General features: G+C 49.1%; 1 protein-coding gene across 1 annotated transcript; it reads left to right on the top strand.

Moving 5' to 3' along the window:
* Positions 1–8,989: 8,989 nt before the first annotated feature.
* On the top strand, positions 8,990–19,119 carry LOC119462507 (uncharacterized). Its single transcript, XM_049673012.1, has 4 exons — positions 8,990–9,301; positions 17,354–17,645; positions 17,917–18,083; positions 18,802–19,119. Exons 1-4 carry the CDS (start codon positions 8,990–8,992, stop codon positions 18,931–18,933), a joined length of 903 nt encoding a protein of 300 aa, XP_049528969.1. The 3' UTR covers positions 18,934–19,119.
* Positions 19,120–20,591: the final 1,472 nt, after the last annotated feature.

Consider the following 20,591-nt stretch of genomic DNA (forward strand, 5'->3'; position numbering starts at 1 on the left):
GTGGAATGTTTTCAGAAAACATGCCTTGTATTGGACACTAGAGAACGTTATTCCTAAAATTAAGTAAACCGCCGGTGTATTATGCCAGAACCGGCATTTTCCAGTCAGCATTAAACACGTTATATAACTTTCTTCTGTGCGGGAAAGGCTTCTACTTGCATAAGATATTATTTTTTCAGCGCAGTTCTGCCTCTGTACAAGTACAGCTCCTAAGCCCATATTGCTGGCATCGTTGTGAACCGCTGTGGGGGCGTCTTCATCTAAGCATTCCCAGAACCGCTGGATTTTGAACGCGTTGCCGTAGCTCGTCGAACGATTTCTACTGATCATCCCATACGAATGCTACGTCTTCTCTACCATCGTTTTTTGTTTACTGTTTTGTTTCCGATCTATACCATCGTTTTTTGTTTACTAACACTACCGGCGATGCCCAAGGACTATTCGACGGCTGAATAACGTCATCTTGAAGCATTTGCTGTACCTGTTTTTCTATCGCTTCACGCTCTTGCGCTACCACCCTGTACCGGTTTTGCGGTATGGGTCTGGCTCTTTCGTCTGTAATAATACGGTATTTGGTTAGCTGCGTTTGGCCAACTTTGGATGTCGAAGACAAACAGTTCCGAAATTCATCAATGAGCTCGAGGAGTCTATATTTCTGTGTGGGCAGCAAACTTGGACAGACATCAATGGATAGAGGCACGGTTGGTAGACCGGCGGAATCGTCTTGTTCAACAGTCATGCAGTGGTAACCTCAATGAGCTCTTCCACGTGCGCGACTGGCATACATCTTGCAAGATGTCGACGTTCAGGGCTAAAGTTTGTTAGTCGGACGTCCGTGCATCCGCGAGTAATGTTAACTACGCCTCTTGAAATTGATACGCCATGACAAAACAGCAGAGCAGGAATTTATTCGGCGATCATGTCGGAGCTGCTTGGCGTGTCGCATGTTACAGGCACAATAGTGCTTGAGTGCGGGGAATGGTCACATCGTCATTGAAGATACGTAAATGCTCACGTGGCTGATCGTCACAGGGTACAGCCAAATCTGTGTTCATCCAAAACGTGACCGACCTACAATAGCGCCGTATGCCTACAGGAAATCCATTCCCAAGATCACGTCTCTGCAGCACTCCAGCAAAATAACGAAAGTTCCAACATACGTCGAGCTACCGATATCAATTCTGGCCGTGCATTTGCCTGTAGGGGTCATCAATTGGCCTCCCACCGTTCTTATGTGGGGACCAGTCCATGATGCCCTGACTTTATTGAGGCTATCGGAGAGTTCCTGGCGGATTATCGAGAAATCGGCCCCAGTATCCACTAACGCGGTTACTGGGTGTCCGTCTATGAAAACAGCGAGGTCGGCACTTACGACTTCCCCTGGGGTCGGCAGAGGCGTATTATTGTCCGATTGCACAGGTAGTGTTGGGGGGGGGGGGGTTCAAGCATTTCGACAGCCGGCAACCTCCCCCCCCCCCGCCCCCCGAAAGGTGGCTCCTGTTAGTTTCCCCGACGAGGCCTAGGGGACCTGCCGCCCCTGACTGCATCGGCGTAACTGTGACCTTGTGGCGAAGAGCTCGGTGCAAGTGACGGTGAGCGGATTCGACGAGTGAATGGATGTCCTTGTGGAGCAACGTCGTCACGGTAGCGCCTGTTTTCGAAGCGAACTCGAGGAAAGGTGGGTGGAAAGTTCTGGTATCCGGGGTCACGATACGGACCAAAACGGCAAACGTAGCCTGCTTTTCCACATTGAAAGCACAAAGGACGGCGGTCGACGGAGCGCCACACGTCCGTCCTGCGAACAAGTGGTCGACTTGTGGGTGTCCTCTGCGTCCAAGCTGCAGTTGCCTGCGGAGGGAAGTAGGCCGATGTTTCCACATGTACACTACGTTGCGCGGTCAGTGGCTGCGCTTTGTACGGCGGGGATGGCGGCTCATTGAAAGGACGAGTCATTGGTGATGAGTTGTAGGCTGCTGCTGGAAGAGGACGACGAACAGCCGATGCGTAGCTCACAGACCGTTGGTCCGGTAGCGATTCGGGCAACGAGAATGCCTGCCTGATTTCTTGTCGCACAACTCCTGCTACAGAAGCCCCGACTGACTCCTGCGGGGTCATAAGGAGGTTGCGAATCTCTTCACGAACAACCTCCCGGATGAGCTCACGAAGCGAATACTCATTGCCGGCAGCCAGAGCAGAAACGTTGCTCGAGGCGTTGTTTGGGCGATCGAAGGGTCGACGACTTTGTTGCAGTGCTCGTTCGATGGGCGTAGCCTCCGAGATGAATTCCGCAACGGTTGTCGGCGAGTTGCGAAGAAGACCGGCAAAAAGTTGTTCCTTGACGCCTCGCATCAGATGGCGGATTTTCTTTGCTTCCGGCATTTCTGGGTCAGCGTGGCGGAACAGGCGGATCATGTCCTCCGCAAACATGGCGACGCTCTCATTCGATTTCTTGATGCGCGACTCGTTTAGTTGGTGGGCAGAATCGCGACGATCGTTCTTTGCGAAGGTGGTGGAAAGCTGCTGTCGAAACTCATTCCAGGAAGTCAGTGTGGCTTCTCGGTTCTCGTACCACGTACGAGAGCTGTCCAATACGGCGAAGTAGACGCGCGCGAGTTTTTCTTCTGCCGTCCACCGATTCGCCTTGGCGACTCGCTCGTATTGCGCGAGCCAATCTTCTACGTCCTCGTAAACATCACCATGGAATGACTCAGGAGTCTGCGGATCCTGCAGAGTCACCTGAGAAGGTCCTGTGGTTGCCCTCTCGTTAGGTAGTGGTTCGGTTGGTGAGGAGTTTTCCACGAATATTACCTCCGGGCTGAGGCCCCGCAGTCAGCGACTGTCGCGGTCGATAGGAGTGTCCACTGTAGGAACTGGTTGCGGGTTTGAACTGGGCGTTGCACTCCGCACAGCAGTTCCGGGCATCAGGGAGTACCCAGCACCTCCACCAGTGTTGCGAGATGCGAAGAACAGCCCACAGAACGACGGTGCGTGAACAAACACATATATTCGAGCTATAAAACTATATTCGAACCCAACAATAAGTAGCCGCGCCAACTTTATCTTCTTCAGAGAGAGATGCTTGCGCTCGTGTACCTCACTTCGTTGTCTTTAGTCGTGACAATATTTACCAAAATTAAAAATTATACATTTGCTAAAATTATCCACTTAGCACATATATAAAATCTGCCCGACTCTTGTCCGATCTCCGTGAGTGGGTATGCGCCAAAGATGATAAGGTCATCACCATCATCATCAAGTGCTTTTATACGTGCTTCACGCAGGCTTTCACGTCTCCTACAAGGTCGTGACACTGGTGGAGGTGCCGCTTGGGATTGCCTCGTGCTTGGCACCCCTTCGCCCACCCATCCATAGAACGCGGGATCGCCTTCGTTCGTCGAAACTCCTGTTCACCGATACAGCCGCCGCCTCCTGGGCCTGACACTCGAGTTCAACCCCTTGCAAGACCCTGCAGGAACGTTTCGACCTACTACCGCCATAGCCACTGCAACTCCATCGCAGGTGACGCTGCAGAATCCTATGGTCCCAGAAAGTTTCCATGGTGACGCCATTGAATATGTCTAAGATTGGCTGAACCAGTTCGAGCGTGTCGCCTGTTTTAATGAATGGGGCTCCCCACAAACGCTGGCTAATGTCTATTTTGCTCTTCGAGATAATGCGCGGACGTGGTTCGTCAACCGGGAGAGGAGTTTGACCACATGGGCTGCCTTCCGCACACAGCTGCTAGACACATTCACTAGTAGCGATAGAAGAGACAATGCGGAGCGCCTTCTCGATGACACGTGAGAATCGTTTCCATTGACATTGGTCGATGGTCCAGGTGTGCTAGAACGGACACCAGGGACTGTCTCGGAACATTATATTCACGACAGTCGCATAGAATATGTTCTAGCGTCTCCTCGCAAAGACAGGCATTGCAAAAAGCGTTGTCGGCCTTTCCAATGAGAAAAGAATAAGATTTCGTGAATGCCACCCCTAGTCATAAGCGATAAAGCATAGTGGCCTCTTTTCGGCGGAATCCAGTTGGCATACAGAGATGCATCAAAGACGGCAGGTGGTAGTGACCATTGCTCCGGTTGGTCTGGCTGCTTGGTGTGCACCATAGAGAGAGCGTGATCTCCTGTGGCAGCACTCGAAGTCTGCTGGCTGCGTCGGACCGTGAGAGTGGTATGGCCTCTTCCTGTGTGTCGTAAAGAGCTGCCCGAGCGGCATTATCGGCGTTTTCATTCCCTATGACGCCGCAGTGACTTGGAGGCCACTGAAACCTCACGTGGTGTCCTTTCTCATGTGATGTATGGACTAGGTGTCTAATATCGAATACGAGCTGTTCGTATCACTCGCGACGCAGAGCTGATAGCGCAGATTGAAGGGCTGCCTTTGAGTCACTGAAGATTGACCATTGTCGAGGTGACTCCCGAGTGACGAAACAAAGTGCTGCGCGAAGAGCAGCTAGATCCGTAATTAATGTACTCAACGGACATGCTGTGACAACTTGCACACCGGGTCTGTCGTCGCTGAACACATCAACGCACTGGTACTGAGTCAGGGCGTTACCATCGCCAGGGCCGTAATTAATGTTCTCGACGGACATGTTGAACTTCTGCTGACGAATTTTAGCAGGAAACGTCAACACATTTTTTAAGTCACTGCTTTTGCTTACTTCGACGAAATTGCCGCAATACCAGACTGCCTCTCAGTGCAGCACGTGGCGTTCACCGTGCCTATGCCTGCACCTGTGGCTGATGTCAGTCGAACTTTATCGCCCATCAAGCGCAACATTCTTCTTGAGCTCACCAATCAGTTTAACAGCTGTTTCCCATCTGCGTCAAGAGTAGCCAGACGCCGCTCACCAAGCACCGTATTATCACCAAAGCCAATGCAAGACCCATTCGGCAGAATCCTTATAATGTAGCACCGAAAGAGCGCGAGGTAATACAAAAACAAGTGAATACGATGCTTGAGGAAGGTGTTATTCGGCCATCTAAGAGTCCTTGGGCATCCGCTGTCGTATTGGTAAAAAAGAAGGATGGTAGTCTGCGTTTCTTGGTCGACTATCGAAAACTCAACCAGACCCTAAAGAAAGATATTTATCCGCTACCGCGTATCGATGATTTACTGGAGCGGCTACGAAACGCGCCGTACTTTTTGTACGGCGCGTTTGTACGGCGCAGTAGTGGCTACTGGCAAATCGAGGTTCATGAGAGAGACCGTGAGATGACAGCTTTTGTGGCACCTGACGGACTTTATGAATTTTAGGTACTTCCCGTCGGTTTGTGTTCTGCGCCATCAACGTTTCAACTACTAATGAGCACGGTACTGTCAGGCATCAAATGGCAAACCTGCCTGGTGTACCTCGAAGACGTGATTGTTTTCTCCGCCACGTTCGAGGAACACTTACGGAGACTGACGGTCTTTGAAACAATACGCTCGGCAGGCCTAACTTTGATACCGAAAAAGTGCCATTTTGGATTTGAAGAACTTCAATTCCTCGGTCATGTGTTTAGTCATGAAGATGTCCGACCTGACCCTGATAAAATCGCTGCCGTCGATAATATCCCGACGCCATTTGATAAAAGTCCGTGCGACGTTTTCTGGGCCTTTGCGACTACTACCGGCGGTTTTTTGCGGACTTTTCATGCATCGCGTGCCCACTAACACACCTCACCTGAGAAGATGTCCCCGTTGTGCGGGGATTAGACCAGCAACGGCCATTTCACGAGCTACGGCAACGGCTGCAGACGCCTCCCATGCTCGCACACTTTGATGAAGACGCCCCGATGATTCTTCATACCGATGCTAGTAATGTCGGCCTTGGCGCAGTGCTTTATCAGCGGCAAGACGGCACCGACGGAGTGCTTGCTTACGCCAGCAGGACCCTATTCAGAACGGAGGCTAACTATTCCACTACAGAAAACGAATGCCTCGCGGTGGTATGGGCCGTCCTAAATTTTCGCCCACATCTATACGGTCGCGTTTCACCGTCGTCAGTCATGACCATGCACTTTACTGGCTGACTTATTTAAACCATCCAGCTAGTCGGCTTGTACGCTGGAGCCTTCGGCTCCAGGAGTTCGACTTCACTGTTGTATACCAATCGGGGAAGCGGCACGCCGACGCCGACTGCCTCTCTCGGTCTCCTGTTAAGACTGCACTGCACGACGATGACATTGCGGCTTTTCTAGGCATTGTAGACACTGTCGCCGTTTCACACCAGCAACGCTGATTGTAATAGTATCCGGTAATAGCATCATAATTGTAATAGCATCCCCAGTTAGTCCATCTTCATCTACTACTACTCCCACAAAGGCTTTCTTTCCTCTGACTCATGCAGCATCTACAAAAGCCGCATGTTCTCTGTCCTGTTCTATCTTGTAGAAAAAGACGAATAAACGCAAGCAGGGGGCACTGCGAAGAGAAGAAGAAGTTGGAACGATGAGCTCTCTGTCTGGTTTCTTCGCGTCTCGTTAGTTTTCCTACATTTTGGTGCCGAAAACCTCCGTGCGGACTCGTTACTTTCATCGCACGTCTTCAAGGACCTTCTACTCTACCGCTTCGCGCTGCGGGCGGCGAGACTATGACTAGATAACGCATCGTTCGTGATCGGCGTGGACACCAGAGATCTATCAAGAGCTAGTCCGCTGGATCGCCTCAAGACCAAGCGATCGGCTCGACGAGCACAGAATACGAAGATTCTGCAGGAAGCTCGGTTGCTGCTTACAGATCCTACCGTGGACAAGCACAAGCTTTCAGGTATTTTTGACCGTCTATCTGCTAGCAACAACGAACTCTCGAAACTTAACGATGCACACGAAGAGCATATTGCCGACGATGAGCTCGAAGCAGAATACGTAACTGCTGCAGAATATAACGATCAAGCTATCAGCATGCTTGCCGAGATTCGTTGCAAGACTGACGCTTTGGAACGCACGGACAGTACAGCGGCGACTGCTTCTCAGAACTCAAGCCCAACAGTTCCTCATGCTATGCCCAGAATTAGCCCAAGGCTACCGAATCTTAATATGCCAACATTTAAAGGCGACATTCACAAATGGGCAGCTTTCTGGTAGCAGTTAGAGCAGACTGTTCATCTCAACAATGCTATATCAACCACAACCAAGTTTTTCTATTTACGGCATTATCTTGCCGGGGAAGCGGCAGCGGCCATTGCCGGTTTACCGACTTCTGAAGCTTGCTACGCAGATGCCGTAGAACTTCTCAAAGAACGTTTTGGCTATCGTAAAAGGATAGTGCAGCACCATCTGACTGCGCTTCGCGATCTACCTCATGTAAAGTCCGGAAGCGACGTACGCGGCCTCAGGCAGCTGTATGATTCCGCGCAACTGCATATCCGCTGTCTGACTGCACTTAACGTACCCACTGTCAGTTTCTCTGCAATGCTGATTGATATTTTACAGAAGGTATTGCCATACGAGATTGTTCTTGCATATACGCGAGGAAAGCGGAGTCAGACTTTACGAGCAACCATGAGTCTGATGCGAACTTCTCGGAGCCAGCACTAGCAGCTGCAACATCAGGAAGCAGGAGTTAAAAGAGCTGCTCATGTTCACACGTATTGAGGTAGAAAGCCGAGAGCAGTGCAACACATCGTCAGCAACGATCTGTCGATAACCGTGCTGAAGAACTCGAGGCAGCAGCACCGCTTCCATACTGCACAGTACATCATACAGCTGGAACGAGTGTTTCTTCTGTCGATCTAAGAAGCACGGTACACTGCTCCTGCGACGCAAACCTATCTCTTGTTTCGAAGAAAGAGAACCTCGCTAAGGATAACCGCTGTTATAGATGCATATCACGAGGTTCACCAGGCACGGTCTTGTCATGTCAAACTCACGTGCTCAGCTTGTCACGGAAGACACGCCTCGAGTATGTGTGTACCCTAACTACAGAAAGAAAAGCACTCCAGCGGAAACTTTGCAAACAGCGGTGGCTTCGGGTAGCACAGCAGGGATTGTCTCATCGCAATCAGTAATGCTTTGCGACAGAGATTCCACAAATGCTTGCGCAAAGACGGACAAGAAGTGTACCTGCAGACTTTTCGCGCTTTTGTCGTTAAAAATAACAGGTCCAGATACATCAGAGGGATTCTGGATGGAGGCAGTCAGAGATCATTCATCACAGAAGATCTCGCTGTGAAACTGCAACTTGCAGATACTGGGAGAAACCCGAATTGGGCATTCAACACGTTTGGCAACGCATCCCCAAGTTCTACTGAAGTACGCAAGGTTGTTGAAGTACCACTGCGTAGTCAACACTGTTCCGACATGCATATTGTTCAAGCAATTATAGTTCCAGTTATCTGTCATGACATTGCTGCGCCGACAGCTGATAACTTCATCCAGAAGCTGCGATGTGAGGGCAAATTTCTTGCTGATGACAAGAATTTTCTTGAAGCGAAGACTGAGAATGGCCTCAACTTGTTGATTGGGGCTGACCATCTTTGGGAAATTATGACGGGAGAAGTTGCAAGGAGCATAGAAATTCCAGGACTGGTCGCAATCAACACGGCATTCGGATGGACACTGCAAGGACCGAGTCGCCAAAAAGCCTTTCTTGACTGCCACGCTAACGTTATGGTCTGTGTTCTGCGAGTGGAAACTATTACTAACGATGACACAACCTCGCAGATTCTACAGTCGTTCTGGCAGCTCGAAGCAATGGGCATCACAGATTCTGCCGAACCTCCCTCTACTGAGTCCATTCCACGCTTCCGAGGAACAATTCGCAAGAAAAATGGCAGATACACCGTGGCGCTGCCTTGGAAAGAAGATCAGAAACAGCTACTTGGAAGCAACCGTGATACCGCGCTTACACGTCTACAAAAACTGGTAAAGAGGCTATCATTGAATGAAGGATTATTGGAGCGATACGACGCAGTCATCCGACAATACCTGGAGCTAGGACACTTTGACTGGCACCTCAGAATGTTCCTGTTGATCGGGCCACCTATTATATGCCACATCGGGAAGTTATACGAGAGGAATCGCTGACCACTAAGCTCCGGGTCGTGTTTGACGCATCGTCACACGCTCAAGGCTTTCCATCACTCAATGACTGCCTAGATAAAGGGGTGAACCTCAATCCAGAGTTACTACAAGTGCTACTTCGCTTTCGGTGGTTTCCGGTCACCATCAACTCGGACATCGAGAAGGCATTCTTGCAAATTGAGATACAGGAGACCGACCGAGATGCATTCCGGTTTCTCTGGTTTGATGCCATTCCCGTCAGCCAGAACAGTAACATTCTCGAATGGCGCATGACCCGGGTACCATTTGGATCAACATCAAGCCCTTTCTTGCTCATGGCCACTATTCGTTGGACAACGCTTGTGAGGACAAAGCACTTGCTTCTATTTTGAAGAAGTCCTTTTATGTAGACGATTTACTGGTGGGTGCGGAGACATACGAAGATGGTCTGAGCATCTATGAGCGATCGAAAGCAATTATGCGAGATGCAGGCATGAATCTCAGAAAATGGAAGACCAATAACCAGCAACTACAGAACATTTTCGACCACCAGGAGGAACAAGTGGAAGGTGCATCACGGGAATCAACTGCAGTTTTGGGAATGCAATGGGATACCTAAACTGATTACTTCAAGTTTTCTTCCAAATCTGTAGCCCAATATTTAACCTCAGCTCAGCCGGACACAAAACGTACGCTTCTCAAGGCTGCTTCCCGAATTTTCGACCCTCTTGGTATTCTATCGCCTTTCACCGTCACTGCAAAGCTTTTGTGTCAACGCCTGTGGGATTTAGGCCAGTCTTGGGATGACCAGTTACCAGAGGACATCAACACGCCATGGACAGCATGGTGCGCAGACGTAATCCAGCTTGGCTTCATCAAGATTCCGCGCTGCGTGAGAGAGGGGCTATATGGAGCGGTCGAGAAGGCAGAGCTGCACGTATTCGTCGACGCCAGCCTGAAGGCTTATGGAGCATGTGCCTATTTGAGAACAGATGATGACGGCGGAAATACAGCTACATTACTAATAGTAGCGAAGTCTCGAGTAGCACCTACCAAGATTTTAACACTGCCGAAGCTTGAGCTTATGGCCGCGGTAGTAGGAGCAAGACTATTAAAATACATCCGCTCATCGTGGGATTCAACGTATTTTTCCTGCGTCATGTGGACAGACTCAACGATCACACTGAGCTGGATCCGGGGTGACCGTAACAAGTTGGGTCAGTTTGTAAAGCACAGAGTGAATGAAATCGCAGTAATTGCTGACCCACTGCTATGGCATTACTGCCCAGGAGAAGACAACCCGTCAGATTTATTGACCAGGGGCGTAGCTATAAAGGCTCTACGTACATGTCGCAACTTGTGGAGGGGACCCGAATGGCCATCCCAGCCAAGATCAACCTGGCCTACAGACTCACACATGAGCACATCGACCTACGAGGAGTCAGAGTGTGACACGCATCATGTACTTCTTCAAGCACCGAGAATAGTGGACACTCTGATTGACTTAAGGAAGTTTGGCAACCTACAGAAGCTCCTTTGCGTCGCCGCCTGGGTATTTTGGTTTGCGGATCGAAGCAGTCGTACTCAAACGTCACTCGGAGGAACTATTTCGACAGAGGAGCTAAGCTTGGTTGAAATGTTCAGGATCTGTCGTGTCGAGCTCAAAGTATTCGCGAATGATATTGAACACCTTCGGCTTAGAGACACTGTCCCGAAACACTCCGCACTACGCGATCTCCACCCTTACCTGGATCAAAGCGGGCAGCTTCGACTTAGTGGCCGACTTGAAAATATTAACGCTACAGAGCCCTTTCCAATATGTCCTGCGCACTTTCTTGTCAGACATTCATTTTCTGCCTCCCCAGAGCCAACCAACAGCGACTACGGAGCTCTAAGCGCTGAGTCTACGCGACGTGACCTCATCGAAGAGCCTATATTCTCTAGAAGTATTTGGCCACTGGGACGAGTCGTGGATATCTTCCCTGGCGAAGATGGAATAACCTGAGCCGGCCGTGTGTTACCTCAAGATGGCAAGTTTACAAGAATACCAGTGCAGAAATCGCACAATCGTGAATTGGACTTCGCTACTGGGGGCGGGAGTATGTAGAAAAAGACTAATAAACGTGCGCAGGCGGGCACTGCGAAGAGAAGAAGAAGAAGTTGGAACGATGAGCTCTCTGGTTTCTTCGCGTCTCGTTAGTTTTCCTACACCGTCGCTGTCGTTGCATCGTCGTCAGTCCAGCTTCGTCATCCGACTCTCGTCATGCCATCGTCGTCACAGAGTCGTCGTCATGCCATCTGCGTCACGCTGTCGTTTTATCATTGCCATCGTTTCAGTAACATTAATCACATTGTATTCATGTCATCTTCGTCATACCGCCTTTGTTACATCGACGTCAATCTTTCTTGGTCATTGTATTGTAATCATACCGTCATCCATAAAACGTGCTTATGGCGCCCTTGTGCCGTCATGTCGTTTGCTATCATGTCTCCATTGCGAGACCATCGCCGCGTGGCCGTCGTGGTCGTGCCATCATCGTAACTCCAGCTACGTCATGCGACTATCGTCATGACGTCGTCGTAAAGCCACCGTCTTCGTAGAGTTTTCGTGATACAGCCATCATCGCGCCATCGTTGTCATACACTCGTCATTGTCCCATTGTCCTCCTACCGTTGTCTTGCCATCATCGTCACTGCATCATCATTATGCATTAGCCGTCATACCTTTATGGTCATGCCACCATCACCACGCTGACATTTAGCCATCGTCATCATACCAACTTCGTCGATCTATTGACGTCATTTCTTCTTTGTCCTTCTATGGTATTCATGCTGTCGTTAATCAATCGTGATCATGCCGTCGATGTCATCATGACATCATCGTCAATGCGTCGTCGTCACACAGACGCCATCAAGCATCCGTCGTTATAGCATCGTGATCACGCTGTCTTCATCATGCGATTGCCGTCATTGTCGCTTCTTTAGCCGGCTGTCGTCATACCGTTGTCGTCACGTCGTCTTCGTTATACCAGCGTTATCATATAAGAAGAATCGGCATGTCATTGGCGTCACACCATCGTCGTTGTACGCTTTTGTCGTTCCATCGATCATTCCTTCTTCCTCATTTCATCATCATTGCGTCAGTTCATGCAGTTGTAGTCATGCCCTTGTATGCTCATGGGCGACCTCGGAAAGTGAGTGCCATAGCAAAGTGGGGCGATATCTGAGTAAGTGGCACACATCCGTATCAACGAGTCTCAGATTTAATACAACACGCGTTAAACAAACTGGACTTCAGGAGCATAGTCTGTCGCTGCATTGCGCGATAACTATTCGCAATATTGTCCATACTGCAGTTCTTAACGTATCAGTAAACAACGCTCCTATTGAACAAGTACCTTCTTTCAAATACTTAGGGGACATTTTGATGAGAATTTGCACTGGCATGAGCAAGTGCAGAATGTATGCGCGAAGGTAGCCTATGACTGCTGTACCTCTAAAAAAAGCACGCCAATATTTTCCGCAAGGTACACTTCGTTCAATATACTTCTTATTGTGTCATTGCCACATTAGTTACTGCCTTAATTCATGGGGTGTGACGTGCAATAGTTATATAAGAACTGTTGACCGACTTCAAAAGCGAATATTTAGAATCATAGGCCAAGGTAAACTAGGTAATATTTTCCAATCACAAAGAATTCTTTCAGTTCGGATGTTGCGAGAATACAAGATTGCTGTTTCAATGAATAAGATACCCCTAAAATTTCACCTCTGCCTGGTGATTTTTTTGCCAATCCTATACGCAATACGCGATATGCTTCAAACGGTAAATTCAATCTGCCAAAATGCGATAATGGTTATGGAGAAAGACTAATATAATTTAATGGAGCTAAAATATGGCACATCATACCCCTTGAGAATAAAACTAGACGTAATTTCACCATTGCATGCAAATCATTTTTTCTATCAATTAAAGATATGTAAACGTGTGGGCGTGTAAGTTGAAATTGTTTGATTTGATTTTGTTTGTCTTCCTTTTAATATGTACCGTTATATTAAAATAGTAAATGTATACGTGCATATGTATGTATTGATACCATCATTTTTCCTTTTTGCACTCGCTGTGGTTGCTCAGTGGCTATGGTGTTGGGCTACTGAGCACGAGGTCGCGGGATCGAATCACTTCTACGGCGGCCGCATTTCGATGGGGGCGAAATGCAAAAACACCCGTGTGATTTAGGTGCACGTTAAAGAACCCCAGGTGGTTCAAATTTCCGGAGTCCTCCACTAGGGCGTGCCTCATAATCAGATCGTGGTTTTGGCACGTAAAACCGCATAATTTAATTTTTAAAATTTTCCTTTTTGCATCTTCTTTCCTCAATGGTACATTTTTATTACAGAATGCATTGGACCGACCACTTGACACTTTAGGCTATCTGTCCAAATAATCACTGTATATGCAGTTTCTGTTCATGAAATAAAGTTCATTGATTGATTTATAGGTCAACGCGAGATGAGTTCTGGCGCAGTTTCTTTTTCTTTTGTTTTCTCTTTCCTCAAACAACTGCGTTTATTCACTACGGGGAACAATACAAGAACGCAGCGGTTAGGTGGTTTATGCGTGCTAAGAGAAGCTATCGTACAAAAAGTGTAACATGATGCCATTAGACTGGTTCCTAGAGCTTTACAACTCAGTTGACATCTATGCGGAGCCCTTTCGAAATTGGAGCCGGAGAAGAAAGCCTTGCCCCAGCTGAACGACCGAGGGGCTCCAAGGCAATTGAAGTTGCTACGTGATCGGGATTCTGTCGGATCTCGGTCGCCCTCCTAGCTCTAACGGGTACCCGCCTAACAGCACTCTGGGTTGGAGAGCGGTGCTCGGAATAAACCAGGCCCGTGTGTTTCAACTGCTCGATTTCAGTCAGTCGAATGTAAACCGCACCAAGAGAGCACTCTAGAGTGCTCTAGAGAGCTCGAGCGTAACCAGTTGAATGTACCTTTAGTTTCAAGTGAGAATTTGAAAAAGAAAATGAAGTATTTGGTAGGTAAAATGAAGTATTTTAAAGGTAACTTTGCTTGCCTGAGAGTAATTCCTATTCAGGAATTTGCACTACGTTAACGGATCGAATTTGGCACTCTAAGACGTCCCAGGTTTGAGCAGGATAAAGATTTTGCTTAAATGTACAGCTTTATAGAACATTTGATTCGAGCTTTCGGCGAAACGCTGTATGCGAATCCCCCTCACTTTTTTTTTGTTTGAGGTGGTTCAACATTTTACAGATTCAATATATTTGGTCGAGATAATCTTGGTGCAATATGTTTATTTTTGTTTCTTCCGGTATTTTCCATGTGAGGTGAGACTGTGGTCAGTGTTTAAACTTCTTTAAAATTGTGGCATTTTTTGTTTGCTTCCACCGTTCACAAGCACAACGGCCACACACATACCCGCCCGATGTAAGTGCCGCTTGTCATTTCAGATGACCTTAAAATCTGACCTTTCTTACACCAGTTTTATATTTGCTTTTCTGTGAATACATATTCAGGGCAGCATGATGAGCAGGCTGTTGTTGTGTTAAAGGCTTCTTGCTTTTCAGGATCGATGGGCCATTTCAAAGGTCCCCGCCTTGAGAGTAATCAACTCTGAGGCTAAATCTTCTACAACTGATGTCATGAGCGAAATGGCACAGTGATACGTACAAGATTTCATAGATTTCATTTTCCCGGTAAATTTTCAGTGCTCATACATAAGGCACTTGGAGCCTGTGAATTCTGGGAAGTATTGTGTAAACTACGTTGCATTGTCTCCGTGACGTTGCTGGTGACATTGATGTTTCTGATGCTTTTGACATTGCTTTTCGCCAACTACCTTATTTTCGACGTATGTGAGTACGTGTCATGTGTATGGTCCGGAAAGACGACTAGCACAAGATCAGGGCACAAAGAATACTGGTTTCTGTGTGATAAGATAGCTCGCCAGCTTAGGCAGCGTCAGCAGTTACAGCGCCGCTGTGGCAGTAGCGATGCGGTCTATAAAAGCCGCTGTTTCCTGATAATAAACGTTCTTCTGGCTGTTGCTTGGTGAAGGACGCACATTTCTTTCCGTCTCGTCGAGACCCAAACATGGTGTCAGAAGTGGCGCCCGCCAATCTGAGGCAACATGGCTATCGGACGTCAGACTAGCCCTGAAACGAGGATGCCGCGGGCCCACTGAACAGTGCCAGACGTCGGACAAGCCAGGCACCTTACAAGGAAAGACCAATTAAAGATGGCTTTGTTTCAAATTGCTCCACCCGAGCCCTTCAGCTTCGCAACACCCAACGACTGGCCTCCCTAGAAACAGCAATTTCTTCGCTTCCGAAATGCGTCTGGACTAGACGGGAAGCCAGAAAAGAGTCAAGTAGATGCATTGGCGTATCTAATGAGACCTCAGGCCGAGGATATCTTAAAAACGTTCAAACTTGAACCTGACGACCAGAAGAAGTTTGAGGTCGTACTGCAGGAGTACGAGGCCTACTTTGTTCCTCGACGAAACATCATTTATGAAAGGGTTGTGTTTAATACCCGAACGCAACAAGACGGCGAATCCGTCGAGGATTTCGTTAGCGTACTGCAAACGCTTGCTTCCACGTGCGACTACGGGTAGCTGCGAGAAGATTTAATTCGAGATGGTCTCGTGGTGGGCCGGCAAGATCGTAAGATCTCGAGAGCTCTGCAACTCGATCCGGACCTGAAACTACAGAAAGCATTGTTGGTGGCACGACAGCACAAGACCGTCGACCAACAGCAGGCAGAGCTTCACCGCGTGTGAGAACAGGGAGTCCACCAAATACAGTCTCAGAGGGGTACGCGGCAAGTGGGGAAGAACGTGCCTCCGCCTGAAAATGGAAGCAACGTTCCCAAACCATGTGACTGGTCCGGAAGCAACAGGCACAATCGAGCGTCCTGTCCAGCGAAAGATGCAGTCTGTAGAAAGTTCGACAAAAGAGGACACTTCGAGGCGGTTTGCCGATCAACCAGAGCTGTCAGGAACGTCGAAAACCGGACCGAGGAACCAGGCTTCCTCAGAATCGCATCCCTTCTTCTTCTTTCTAGGGTTTTACGTACCAAAACCAGTTCTGATTATGAAGCACGCCGTAGTGGAGCGCTCCGGATTAATTTTGACCACCTGGGGTTCTTTAACGGGCGTTTTTGCATTTCACCTCCATCGAAATGCGGCCGCCGGGGCCGGGATTCGATCCCGCGACCTCGTGCTCAGCAGCGCAATCCCATTCATCCGTTTACAGGTGGGAAGTTCCAGTACTTGTTGAATCTTCGAAGGTGGTATTTAAAATAGATACTGGCGCAGACGAAACGGTCATTTCAGGGGAGCTCTTCAATCGTATCTTTCCCGCGATAAAACTTCAACCAGTAAGGCTCCGGCTTCAGGGTCCTGATGGTAAATCCCTTGCCATATCTGGTATGGCTGTTATGAATATGACGTTTGTGGGAACGAACAGCCGCGATGACGTGTACGTACTTCAAGGCCTCCGAACCCCTCTTCTTGGGAAACCAGCGACAGAAAAGCTCTGCGTACTACCACTAATCAACGTAATAAAGAAACTAGAGTCCGAATCCGAGTTTCCACAAGCGTTCCGGGGACTGGGGACCTTCAAGGAAGAATATGACCTCAAGTTGAACGCTTTCGCTCTGATGTCCCCACGCAGAGTCCCCCTGCCTTTGTTCCAAAAAACAAGACAAGAGCTTGAGCGGATGCAAGCACTAGGCGTCATTTCTCGTGTAACCATCCTGTCCTTTCTCCTGTACATGAAGCGCACCTATGGTCGTCGTTCTTAAACCCGCTGGTGCTGTTCGCATCTGTGTTGACTGCACGGAACTCAACAGATACGTTCAACGAGAATGGCATCCCATCCCGGCCATCGAGTACACCATCGGAATGCTACGGGGAGGGAGCACGTTTTCGAAACTAGACGCGAACTCGGGTTTCTGGCAGATACCGCTGAATGAAGGGAGCAAGGAATTCACAACGTTCATGACGCCGTTCAGACGATTTTATTTCAACCGACTTCCGTTCGGAATATCGTCGGCCCCCGAACAATTTCGAAGACGAATGGGACAGGTTCTTTCAGGACAGGATGGAGTCGTCTGCCACATGGACGATGTGCTTATTTGGGGCGCCACGCAGGCGCAGCATGACGAGCGGATTCGGGCAGTGATGGACCGCCTCCGCACCGCGGGCATTACTTTGAACAGAGATAAGCGCGAGTTCAGTGTCACCCAGATTTCATTTTTGGGACATGAAATCGGGAACAAGGCAGTGCGTCCTGATAAGCAAAAGCTTGACGCGGTGACAGAAATGGCACATCCGACGTTCAAGACAGTTACGGAGCTTGATCGGCATGGCAAATTACCTGGCCCGCTTTGTGCCCCACATGGCGAAAGTCCTTCAGCCTGTTTCTCTCATGATGAGCTCAAGACAGGATTTTGTGTGGGGCCCAGCGCAAGAAGCCGCCTTCAAGAAGTGGAAAACTCTTCTTTCATCAGACCCTGTTCTGGGAATCTACAATTCAAACATAAAAACACTGGTGACAGCAGACGCCTCATCGTACGGGCTTGGAGCTGTCCTGCGCCAAAGGCAAAAAGAAGGTCAGTTCAAAGTGATTTCTTATGCTTCCAGAACTCTTACAACCACCGAGCGGCGATACGCTCAAATTTAAAAAGAAGGACTTGCCCTCGGGGGTGTGGGCTAGTGAAAAATTCCGTGATTATCTCGTAGGAAAGCAGTTTAGCCTCAAGACAGATCACAAACCACTGGTGTCTTTGTTTGGGTCAAAAGGAATTTACGAATTAAGACCGAGGCTACAAAGAATGCGCATGCATCTGATGCGCTACATGTATGACACTGTGTATGTTCCAGGCCGGGACCTGACGGTGGCGGACGCGCTTTCTCGGTCACCTCTTCCACAAACGGAATCCATGGAACTGGAGGGCGAGATCCAGGGCTATGTGCGATTGGTGGCTTCGTCAGTCCCGGTAACAGCGCCGAGTTTACGGCTTATCGCCCACGAGCAAAAGCAAGACCCGGTGTGTCAAGCTCTTATCAATGTGTGTACAAAAGGCTGGCCAAGCCGTCGAGACGTTGGGTTCGACCTGAAGCCTTACTGGAATGAGAGGCAAAGCATTGCCCTCGTTGAAAACGTGCTCATGTGCGGCTCTCGTATAGTCATCACATCGACACTACGGCAGCCCGTGCTTAAAATAATTCACGAGGGACACTTCGGAATCGAGAAGTGCCGGGCACCTTCCAAGAGCTCAGTATGGTGGCCAAGTATGGACGCGGACATTGAACGACTTGTTAAGAACTGCCACGGATTCCTCAAGCAGAGCACCAACCTAAAGATGCCCCTGCAACAGACCAAATTTCCAGATAGGCCATGGCAGCGCATTGCGATGGATTTATTCTTTCTGGAGGGAAAATAGTGGCTGATCGTCACGGATTATTGTTCACGATACCAGGAGCTCGTACCGCTGAATAACCTCACTTCATCTGCAGTAATAAACCACTGCAAATCCATTTTCGCCAGACACGAGATTTCGGAAGTAGTTGTTTCCGATAATGGGCAGCAATTCTCAATAGCCTTCGGCGCTGAATTTTGAAAGTTTGCACAGAGTACAACTTTCAACACGTGACGCCCAGCCCTCATTACCTTCACAGCAACGGAATGGCAGAGTCCGCCGTGAAAATTATGAAGGGTCCCTTAAAGAAAACTGCTGACACTTATAAAACTCTTCTGGCCTAAAGGACAAGCCCACTGAAGAACGGATACAGCCCCGCCGAGTTGCTCAGGGGAAGACGACTGCGCACGGCCCTGCCCACGTCCAGCGAAAGCCTTCAACCTCGGACGCCAGAGTTTCAACAACTGGCAGCATTTGAGAGGTCGCAGCGTCAGCGCCAGAAGAGAGAGTATACGACCGACGCCACGGAGTGCGCGATCTGCCCGAGCTGTCCGAAGGAACAGACGTATGGATCGTAGACCTCCAAAGAGAAGGAGTCGTTCGAGGAAGCGCCGACGAGCCCAGATCGAACTGGGTCTACTCCGGGGAAACTTCTCTAAGCATAAATCGCGCTCATCTCGTCCCGCTGCCTCCGACCAGTTTAGAAGACGGCAGAGGAACAACGCCACTGACAGCGGAATCGCCAGATATATGCAGCGATGAAAGAAGCAGAGCGCATTAGGGTAACGATCTCTGTCACAATCACACACGAAGCGGAAGGTGTGTGGTTCCTCCGAATGATTTTAAGCTTCGTAACAAGAGTGGCTTCAAAAAAAATGTGGTTGATCCCTCTTATATAGGAATCGGTATAGAACACGAAAGTGAAACGTGTCTTCACAGAAGTAGTGTAATGTTTATTGCACATTGATATATAATGTCTATTGGTGTTTTGTGGCCAAAGCGCCCTTAGGCGTTGATGCACCCACGCTGACGCCTGGTGGCACGTCTCCTCCATCACGACTACCAACGTCGATGACCATGAGCAACCGTCGTGCATATGGAAGCTGCACTACGCTGCACACGCTAGCACAACGCGAAAGACGAAGCACGTAACTGACACACTAATACAACGCGCAAGACAAAGCACGTAACTGAATCGTCACCGAGTCAAATCAGCGCGTACAGCGCGTCGTAATTGCAGCCTCCGCGATCAACTTCAGAAACATTTTCAGAGCTAATTGCGGAGGCCACGCTCCGCTGTGCTGAGTACGGTGAACGCCACCTAGGTGGCGTTGGTAGTGCTTCTTGATGCCAGCGTCCCTTCGAATGCTGGCATCGAGGCGTCGTAGTGCTGAGACCACCGAAGCGTTCACTGTCGGTGCGCGTTAGTGTCATAATGCAGTACTTCTCTTTTCTGCTCGTAGGCGGCGGCACCGCCCCGAGCAAGAGCGCGGGTACACGGAGGAGTGTTAGATATATAAGGCACGTCTGTGTAGCTCTCTGCAAATACTTTTGTGGCGCAATGGGTTAAACGCTCGGCGATCTATCGTCGCGGACCGAGAGGTCGTGGGTTCGATTTCCAAATTTTGCATGTTTGTGGAACTTTTTCTTCTGGTTTCTTTCTTCGTATTATGTTCGTGTACATTGTAAGCTGACGTATTTCCGTGACGGAAATACGTCAGTGAAGTCTTGGTGGACCCCGGCATAAAACACTTTCGTGTTAAAAAAATGTCAAAGTTTCACCCTAAGGGCGAAGCAATGAATGCGATAGCAACACAGCAATGTCATACGAAGTAAAGTGAGCGGCTTTGGTAGCAATATGAATTGTAGTAAACATGAGCTGATTAAGTAAGCAGGTGTGCTGCGGCGTAAGTAGACCGACATGAAGAGAGACTCGATGACCACGAGAAGGCGCGTGTGAAACGGTGGTGTTGATGAGAAGCGCTTCCCGTGGGCAGCGCGTGCGAAGGGACACACCTGTAGCGCTGCACTGCCGACCCGGGCAGCATTGCATGTGTAGCGTGCGTTGGAAAATGTGGCCCGACTATTACTAACTGATTGAACAAGCGTGGTGTGAGCGCGCACAAACAAACATGA

This window comes from Dermacentor silvarum, chromosome 8 (assembly GCF_013339745.2).
Source record: "Dermacentor silvarum isolate Dsil-2018 chromosome 8, BIME_Dsil_1.4, whole genome shotgun sequence".
NCBI classification, from domain to species: Eukaryota; Metazoa; Arthropoda; class Arachnida; order Ixodida; family Ixodidae; genus Dermacentor; species Dermacentor silvarum.

Coding starts and splice junctions, on each gene's coding strand:
- LOC119462507 (XM_049673012.1), top strand. CDS start 8,990: ATGCCACATCGGGAAGTTATACGAGAGGAATCGCTGACCACTAAGCTC. Junction 9,302..17,353: donor TCGAATGGCGCATGACCCGG/GTACCATTTGGA, acceptor ACGCGGTGACAG/AAATGGCACATCCGACGTTC. Junction 17,646..17,916: donor GCGCCAAAGGCAAAAAGAAG/GTCAGTTCAAAG, acceptor TGTATGTTCCAG/GCCGGGACCTGACGGTGGCG.